This window comes from Myotis myotis, unplaced genomic scaffold, assembly GCF_014108235.1.
Source record: "Myotis myotis isolate mMyoMyo1 unplaced genomic scaffold, mMyoMyo1.p scaffold_m19_p_7, whole genome shotgun sequence".
Classification (NCBI taxonomy): domain Eukaryota; kingdom Metazoa; phylum Chordata; class Mammalia; order Chiroptera; family Vespertilionidae; genus Myotis; species Myotis myotis.
In genome coordinates this window covers 15122762-15132770 of record NW_023416379.1, presented here as the reverse complement: position 1 = coordinate 15132770, position 10009 = coordinate 15122762, and the positions used below count along the sequence as shown (strand labels likewise).

The window sequence follows — 10009 nt, the reverse complement described above, 5'->3', positions numbered from 1 at the left end:
AGTGATATTTATTTAAAGGAGCTTTGAAAGTAGCTGCTCCTGAAACATCAGGAGAAAAAAATAAGAGAGATATACAAGAATACAAGATAGAGCAGGTGGGGTAGGAGAAATGAACAACTGGCCTATCCAAATCAAATGTGATAATTCTTTGATGTCTACATATTTTTAGGAAGAAGATACCTAAAAAAGAAAAAAAAAAAGCATAGCTCTCAAAATAGAGACAAATTCATTAGGGCAAATAGTCTAGTGTTTGTGTGTGAGTGGGAGCATAGTACTACCACAATTAAATTGAAATATAGGGTTGCTTCTTTGCTAAGTTATGTAACAACAGACACAACTACAAGACAGAAAATCACATGGCAGGAGAGGGAAAATCCTAAACAATGCTAGTAAGCTGAGGGAAAATTTTATAAAGTTGGCCAAATATCCCATAACTATGCAGCTTCTAACACATTCCTGGAAAATGAGTTACAGACTGAACTAGATCTAGCTAGTTCAAAAGGCATCATTGTTGTAATTTTGTTCATTCATTTAAAAATATACAATCCAGCGAATCCTCAATTGCTCATTTGAAGAAGAGCAGATGAGCAGCCATGCCTCTGCAGAATTTCCAAACATAGGGCAGGGAGACAGTGTGAATGATACTTATAATTAGATAGGTATATACCTAAAAAATATACCTTCTGACTTATTTTCATATGATACCAGTCCAATGATAGGGGAAAGAAGCTGGCTATGCCGATTGACACCCAAAGCTGGTAGAATTCTGCAAATTGGCAATAAGTGAAAAGAGAAATGAATGGGAATGAAAAGTTCACTGCCTTCTGTACTTAGTTTCTACTTTATTCCAATGCATCATGTTGCCTAACCCTTGCTTATCCTATATAATAAAAGGCAAATATGCAAATCAACCAAGTGGCAGAACCACTGGTCACTATGATGTGAATTGACCAGCAGGGGGCAGACACTCCATGCAGGAGCTGCCCCTGGTAGTCAGTGCACTCACTCCCACAGGGGGAGTGCTGCTCAGCCAGAAGCCGGGCTCATGGCTGGCAAGTGCAGTGGCAGTGGCAGGAGCTTCTCCCACCTCCACAGCAGTGCTAAGGATGTCCAACAGACCGACTTGGCCTGCTCCCACGGGGCTAAAGCCATCAGTCAGATATCCCCCGAGGGCTCCCAGACTGTGAGAGGGCACAGGCTGGGCTGAGGGACACCCCCTCCCTAAGTGTATGAATTTCATGCACCGGGCCTCTAGTATAGTATATAAAGTTCAAGGCTGTAAAATGTATGTCAGGTTAGAAAACAGTAAGAACACCAACGTCAGGGTTCTCATAAAGATAAGAGTTGCTGTGGCTTTCATCCCCAGTTCATTCCCATCTCTATGTTATTTATCGGTGGAACAGAGTACCTACTAGTCATTATCCTTCCACACTTGGCTGGAGGTTGGCATTTTTAAGTGATCTTTTGTTTATGTATATTTATGTATGTTTACAAATATTAGACTGTCCACTGGTGATACTGCAGATTGATGTACTGATCTTGATTTTAAGATTATTGACTGTAGAATTATAACTGAAAAATTTTAAGTTCTTAGTGAAAAAGTATGTAAAGGCTGCTACATGACTATATTTCTGTTAGTTTCCAAGAGTTCCTTGAAATATTTTTCTTTCAAAAGGGTATTTTAATGGTGAGTTCTCAATCTCAAAAATTACCACTCTGAAGAGGTGGTAAAATTTTTGCTTTTTTCACACTGGAATTTGAAATTTAAAGTAAGATTTTTAAAATGTGCTATAATTGCAGAATTTTTATGAAATAAAAACGTTCGGTAACATAAGGATTCCAAATCTATATTTAAAGTATAATATGCTATCTCAGATGCCCTCAGATGCTTCCATTATGTCTCCTGGATGCAATGTGTTCTTTCAATCTTTTCTGAAAAGAAAATGTGTACTTATAGGATCATTAGGATAATTAACTTGAAATTGAGAAAAACTGCATGTAGCACTGTTGATCACTTGATACTGCCTACACTAAGTTGAGACCTATTGTTTTGAAAAATACATTTCACTAAAATGGCACAGATTGAAGAGTACATTATAAATCAAGTTAGAATTCCCTTAAATAGGTTCACTGAAAGTCTGTTTCACTAACCTCATTTTCATTAACTTTAGGAGAAGTCGTTTTCCAGAGTTAGCATCTCATGTAATATCTATACCATCTCTAAGACCATTGAGTATAGATGATTTATTTCATAAGCCTGTCACATCAAGGATTTATTAGAGCTCAGTAAAAATATATATATGTATATATGTTTGTGAATATACATTTTTGACCCAGTGCAAAATAATTGAAAATTAGCCCCTTTTCTGTATGTAGGAACTTTTATGTTCAAAATTACCAGTCAAAACACTATGTATGAGTTCTCTTTCTCTTTGTCAAAGAATTTTGAGGAGAAAATGTTCTTAAAATAAATCAGGCAGGGATTCAATGGGGTGGGGTGTGTCTTGAATCAAGGATACATTGTGAAGACAGCATTTTTTTTAAAAGATCCACTCTCAGAATCCCACATCTTACTTTGGGGAACATATTATTTTACAAGACTCCAGGAATTAAACAATATGTAAGAGTTTAAGTGTTCAATTTACCAGATTATCCGCCATTCCTTGTCTCCAAAATGCAAGGCCAGTGATAGTCACTAGAACACATTTTCTGGAAACCGAAAATCACTAGACAGGAAATACATTTTTCATAATAATTTCCTATAGTCATCTAGTTCCTTGTGCCCATTAAAAGTACATTTGAATATGACAGAGTTTCAGATAAAAACAATGAAACATCACGATGAGAGCTGAAATATGGCTTCATAGGAATCAGGGCTTCATTTAATTAGCTTTGATTATGTATGTGTCTTTTATTTTTGTAATAGTTCACATCACTGGCATGAACTCATGGGCCAAACTTTTCCAATTTTAGTTATTACCAAAATTTACAAACTTGACATAAAGATTATATTGTATTTACAAAGAACTTGGCACTTACAGAATAAGTTATTCACTTTTTAATCCAGACTAGGGCCCCCATGGTTCAGGCAAAAGCGAAAGCCTGATGCCTTATCATATAGTATGCTACATAGACAAGAATAAGTTTCCAGCTGGTAATTCCTCCACAGTGCTGTCCCTGTTGCTGAAAACAAGTACCTTTCATTTCTAATCCATGGAGAGTGTAGAGCAGGTATCAGTCCAGAGAGAGCAAAGGCTGCATGTTTTCTTCCTCATTTTTATCCATGCGTTTTAGGACTGTAGGATCCACTACTGATTGGGATCTGGAAATGATAAAGCCAATGTTAGTGAGCTATCACCAAATAATCACCTTCTCTTGTCTGTCTTTTCTCCATGATTGCTGCTCTCACTGAATCAGATTATCTCCCTTTTCATCAAGGGATTTATAAGCTGAGAATGCTGCACATGCAGAGAGAGAGAAAGTTTCTGTGGGGTTTTTGCTTCCGAGGAAACAATCCCCTCTGGTCTCTAAATGGAATATTCAACAGCAAAGGATCCTAAATACACAATAATAGGCTTAAGTTCTTTTTAAAAATATATATTTTTATTGATTTCAGAGAGGAAGGGAGAGGGAGAGAGAGAGACAGAGAGAGAGAGAGAGAGAGAGAGAGAGAGAGAGAGAGAGAGAGAAATATCAATGATAAGACAGAATTATTATTCAGCTGCCTCCTGTATTCTCCTCACTGGGGATTGAGCCCGCAACCCAGGCATGTGCCCTGACCAGGAATCAAACTGGACCTCCTGGTTCATAGGTCAATGCTCAACCTCTGAGCCACACTGGCTGGCCGAGCAATAAGGTTAAGTTCTTTGAGACTGGGACTTTCTACTGTAAGAAAGATGTACTAATATTCCAAATGGGAAATCATTACAGTAAAATTATTGTTATGAGACCTAAACTAAAAATGATAGGAGCCTTGAGTCCTGTCTTAAAGAGTTCTTCGAAACACATTCAACTTAAATGTGCATGTTTGAACCAACACGTTTTATTTTTCATGATCACATTAGGAAAAAAGTCAAAATTTGAATGTGAGTTTTGTTCAGTTTCCCACTAGACTATTTGAATAAAATCAATCTTATTCTTGAAATTTTGTGAAATGTTTTAAGACTTTTAAAAAGTTAAAACCCCGGAGGCTTGGTGAAAATGACGAAGGGATTAGGAAGTACAAACTGGCAGTTAGAACAGAGTCACAGGGATGGGGTGTAAAGTACAGCATTGAAAATATAGTCAATATATAGTCAATAATAGTCAATATATAGTCAATATATGTGGTGTCAGGTGGGTGCAACACTTATCGGGGGGATTGCTTTGTAAGTTATACAAGTGTCTAACTTGCTTATATAGTACATAAAGCATTTAAATTTTTTAAAATTTAAGTTAAAACTCCTCTTGTCTCGGCAGCAGCTCTTTATGGCTAGCAAAGCAAATACTTTGAAAACCCCTTCCACAGGCCTTTGATAGCAGGTGGGAATTATATATTAGGAAACAACATAAAACGGGCAAGGAGGAGAGTTAATGAGACATGCTACTGTTGGGGCAGGAAGCTGCCATAGTAATAGCTCCAGCATTAAGGAAGCAGCTGCCCTTTTACAATTCTCCGCGGTAATGAATTTTCCCCCTGCTGCTGCATTCCAGCCAATTGGCTATTGCCATGCCTCTTGGCAGACCTCATTAACTTTCAAACAGAACGACTATAAGCTAAACTACAACTGCACATGCTAATGAAAAAGAAAAGCAATGGAACTAATTATCAAAGCAAAAATAATTATAGGATTAACTGATAAAGTCAGTCCTTCACTTAAATAAACTTAAATTCCTTTCTAAAGAGAGAATGAAAGGAAGGTGGGAATAGTAACACAGGGAGGTTTTAGTTCATTATTCATTTGTACCGTTTTATCTCAATGCTAGGCATTAGATGCCTAGGTCAGAAAGGAAACTGGCCAAAGTTGAATGTGTGTCTATGGTGAGAGCAGGATAGAAGGGGACCCAGAGAGAGGGAGGGTAACAATAATAATTTATCTTGGAAAAAGTACAATGAAATACATTTTAATATTTAGCAATCAGACCTTTTATACTCTTTTTCTTAGACAACTAAACAATTGGTTTCCCAAGATTACTGCACTAAAGTATTAGCTTGATACTGGTACCCATTGCACTATATATTCCATGAGCAGGGACCTTATCAGTGTCTCTCCTGATGCAAACACAATGTGTTCCACAGGCTGTTACACAGTAGGATCTCAAGGTTTTAACTTCTCAATAAATAGTTTCCATACTGAAAAAATTCAGTATTAAGCATTCAAAATGAATAGCAATTTATCCTGTGGAGAAATTCTTAACAGAAAATGTATTTTTAAATTCTCATAAACTGAAGTCTATTGTTTAAATGTTGAGGTCTAGCTAATAACATTCAAGGAGTACACACCAAAGCTCTTCAGACAGTGCAAAGGACACAACTTAAGCATTTGCCAAAATGTTTTGTGAAAACACACATCACACACACACACACACAATCTTTTAAATCTTTATGGTCGTTGCCTATTTTTTAAAAATATTAGAGGATATGGTGACTTTAATAACATTTGAAATTACAGTGGGCTATACCATCTGGGATTAAGCTCCTAGCTTCCTTTCATCATGCACTACAGATGTAAGAATGGCCCCACGTGTGCAACTATTCCTTAATAAAACAAGCCAGGCAGAAACCATTTCCGATTCAGATGATTAAGATTTTGGGAGTGTTTAATTGCCACAAATGTACTGTTATTTTAATCCAACAAAATTGCTATTGTTATTGTAGTTCTTTTATACAAAACAAAGGGTTATTTGTGCAGGATCATCACAGTTAATGAATTGGTCTGTTTCAGCTGCAATAGAGGGCGTTGTCCATCATGAAGTCATAGGACATCTCAACAGTCTCAACACAGCCTCTACTGTCTTTGCCATAACTTTTATTTTTCACTAAAACAAATAATTTAAATTTAATTATCCAGGTATCACTCATTCATTTATTATGCATCTACTATAGCAATATTATATTATACCTTAGTGTTTAAGAGGCTAGATTTTGAACAGAAGGGATTCCAGTTCTGCTATTTGCTATCTCTGTGACTGTGGGAAAGCTACTTAAACTTCTTAAAAGTTTGTTCTCTTACCTATAAAATGGGGGACATAGCACCTACATCATACAGATGTATTGAGGATCAAATGCAATAATTCAGGCGTAAACCCCAGCACAAATACTGGCAGACAGCACATGGTAGCAGTCAAGGAAATGACGTATGGAATACTATTGCCTGTGTTCCCATATTAGCATCACTACTTTGTAGCTATGTGACATGGGGAAGTTACTTACCTTCTCTGTATTGGGTCTCCTCATTAATAAGTTTGGACTACTACTACCTATTTGTTTAGAGAAGCAAAGGAGTCAATATATATATTAAAAAAAAATTAGTTAGGTTTTGGCATGTAATAGCAATAGATGTTAAATATTATTCAATAAAACTGAAAGTCATATTAGCATAACAGTATTGTTGCTCACTGAAATTGTTATGTGCCAGCCACTATCCTAGGTATTAGAGATATGAGGTCAAAGACACTTGCCCAGTTTAAGGCACCCACAATCTACTGAACTTTGTGTCTTTTCACATGACTATACTATTCCTCCACAATTTTACACAGGGGGACAAGTCTTCTTCCTACACACCTAGCTAAATTCACCCCACGGAAGAATTATCTACAACTCTTTGGTGAAGGAATGATTTTTCTTTCCCTCTCTGAGTATGACATAAATCTGAAAAAGAAAATAGAGAAGTGTGGAATTGCCATTTCCTGAGATGGAGGAGATGAGTCAGTAAAATAACTTTCTTAATCTCATTCTTTCAGAAGTTTTCAAATAGAACAATAAGAGCTTCCTATGATACAAAGCCTATACCAAACAAAGCATGTCTAAAAAACATAAGCAGCCCACTTCAGAAGCAAGAAACTCCAGGGCTGGGAGGTCGATGTGCTGTGAGCCAAGTGTGCAGGGAACAAAATGGCCTAATTAATTGGAGAAAAAAAATCAGGATCCATAGACTTCAAAAGGTGGATAGACTGAGCCAAATCTAACAAGATGGTATAATCGATTAAAGTAATGTGCTTGGAGGAAAAAGCTATACTTAGAAATAGAGAATTATGAGAATTTGGAAAGAGACTTACTAGTTTTGGGCAGTACAATATGAGTCAGCAATGTGCTCTGGCTTCCTGAACAAAGCAACAACAGAAACAGAGGAGGCCAATGAAGTCCACACTGCAAAGCCAGAATTCTGAAACCCCAGTGCAAGTAGTAACAGTGTCAGATGCTACCTGTTCAGTTCTCAACATGGCACTTAAAAGGGGCCACTGACAGACAGTAGAGGACTCCTTCATTTATCAGCCTGTACCTAGTGAGCACCCGTGTGCCATCTATTGCTACTACTCCAGGTACTGGGGATGCAGAAGAGAACAGGGTAGACAAAAACACTGAAGTCTCCATGAAACTTACACTGGGGGGTTGGGTATAAAATAAGGCACTTCACGGACTGGTAAATGCTATGGAAAAAAAAATAAAGGAGGTGACTAGAATGAGAAAGAAGTAGAACTGATTAGGACCTGGTGATTGAGAAAGATCAAAAGACCTCTTCAGCAGATGACCTTTGACTGGGCCAGCCATTGGACAATGTAGGAAAAGAGCATTCCAACCAGAGGTGACAAGTATAAAGACCCTTCGATAGGAACAAGATGCAGAGGCTGAAGGAGGATAAAAAAAGGACGTTGTGTCTGAAAGGTAGGAGAGGAAAGAAAAGGTAAACAAACAGAAAAGAGAGGTAGGCAGGATCAGATCATGTAGCACCATGTCAGCCCCAATATGGAGTTGATTTTATATTGTATAATCAGCAGACATTAAAAAGTTAAAGCAGAGAAGTGAAATGCTCTGATTTTGAGCAGAGTACAGCTAAGGTCTTGGATGTTATCGAGAGAAATGTGCTCAGAGGAGAGGATTACGTTAGTTAATATTTCTTTAAGTCATGGAAGGAAAAGCTTAAAGAAATGAGCATTGCTAGTTGGCCAAAGAAACGACCTATGTCAGTTGTCTTTGAATCTTTATATAGCTCAGTTCTACAGTGAGGGTTCTCTGTGTCATGCTGTCATGGGAGGGAAGACAAAGTTCATGTCAACAACATAGAGGACTTTACACCTCATGGATTGGAACCCCTGTTTCACTGCATATAGACTATGTAACTTTGGAGATACAATTACAATATGTGTTTGACAGGGTTGCAGTGAGGATCAAACGAATGTTACCAAAAAAAAAAAAAGCACCTAGTAAGGGCCTAATTCATGAGAAGTATATAGAAAACAGTAGATTGCAACAACTAATAAGATTATTATTTTAGCCCGGCCAGCGTGGTTCAGTGGTTGAGTGTCGACCTATGAACCAAGAGGTCATTATTTGATTTCCGGTCAGGGCACATGTCCAGGTTGTGGGCTCGATCCCCAGTAGGGGGCGTGTAGGAGGCAGTCAATCAGTGATTCTCCCTCGTCACTGATGTTTCTCTCTCTCCCTTTCTCTCTGAAATTAATAAAAATGTATATTTAAAAAAGATTATCTTATAAGAAGAAACCAGACATTTTGAGGCAATGGCTTTTAAATATTTTTATTTTAGAAAGCTTTTTGGAGAATTTGATGAAATATATACCTTAAAAATGTACTATGTACATATTCACACCTTTTCATACACAGCTTTGAAGACAACTTTTAGTACTTAAACCCCTTCAAGAGCCCATCTGTGAACCCCATTGGTTAGGAGCACATAGAACTCAAATTAAGAAGTCCTGTTTTGAGAAAAGGGAGTTGAGAAGCCTACACTTGGTTTAAACGTAAGCTTTATGCTTAGTGGAGAAATTAAAGCAGGAGATGTCATTGGCCTTTTCATTCTCTCCAAGGAGGGGTAGAGCAGCCTAGGGAGAGGAAGACGTCACACACACACACCCCTACAGTAGTAACAGCGAAAAAAGAGACCAGCTCAGAGAACAGAAATGTCACTGCATGAGTCAGAGCAATGGCAGAAGGACCATAAGGCTTTCATCAGGGAAGGATGCAAGACAGTGTTTGGGATGACATGTAAGATGCTCTTGGGTCCTGCCTGAGCTAGGTGAGGAGAGACTTGTAAGAGCTGTGGTTCCTTTTTTTCTATGATGGGAAATGAACTAATAATCAATAATACTTGTTACATTTTTCACATGAACCCTGGGCTGGTGTGGCCTGGGGAAACCTGGGAATTAGATACCTTCTATGTGCTACAGAATGCAAACTCAGTTATACATCTGTGCATGTCTGGCAACTCCCCCACCCTCCATTGCTAGATGTACATTTTATCCACATTGGATCCAAAACACCTAGGAACATGCCTATTACAGATCATTTGTTCAATATATATGTATTGATTGAAAGAAAATAGTCATGGGAATACTGTGAGAGTCACAGCAGGGAGTCTGATTCAACAGTGAATTTTATAAAGATTAAAGCTGTAAGGAAGTAGAATGTTTTGCCCCAGGAACGGCTAGACCTTTGAACAGAAACCTGACATAAATATTGTAAAGAGAACATAGCTTTGAATATTAGTGTTTGAAGGGTGTGTGTGTGTGTGTGTGTGTGTGTGTGTGTGTGTGTGTGTGTTTGCTATGGATCCCTTTCTTCAAATGAAATCTTACACAGAAGTCTAATAAACTGCTTAGAAAGAAGGAGTCATTTTCATTGCAGTGGAGATGGGCACCATCCCCTCCCCACCTGCCTGGCCTGAGAAACCCAACCAGAACCCTGAAGTGCAATTTGAAAAAAATCACTGGATTTGGTGACTTCTTAGGGCCTTGCTAGGTTATCTGTGAATCTTCAACAACACTGAGTTCAGGTTAGCTCAAACGACTATCT

At 37.9% G+C, this 10009-nt stretch overlaps 1 protein-coding gene across 1 annotated transcript in view; it reads right to left on the bottom strand.

Moving 5' to 3' along the window:
* Positions 1–1027: 1027 nt before the first annotated feature.
* The window catches only part of CLVS2 (clavesin 2), a 61414-nt gene continuing 52432 nt past the window's right edge, over positions 1028–10009 (bottom strand). The window contains exon 6 of the mRNA XM_036318499.1: positions 1028–3322. Coding sequence (XP_036174392.1) covers positions 3235–3322 — 88 coding nt within the window. The 3' untranslated portion in view covers positions 1028–3234. The remainder of the gene's footprint in view (positions 3323–10009) is intronic.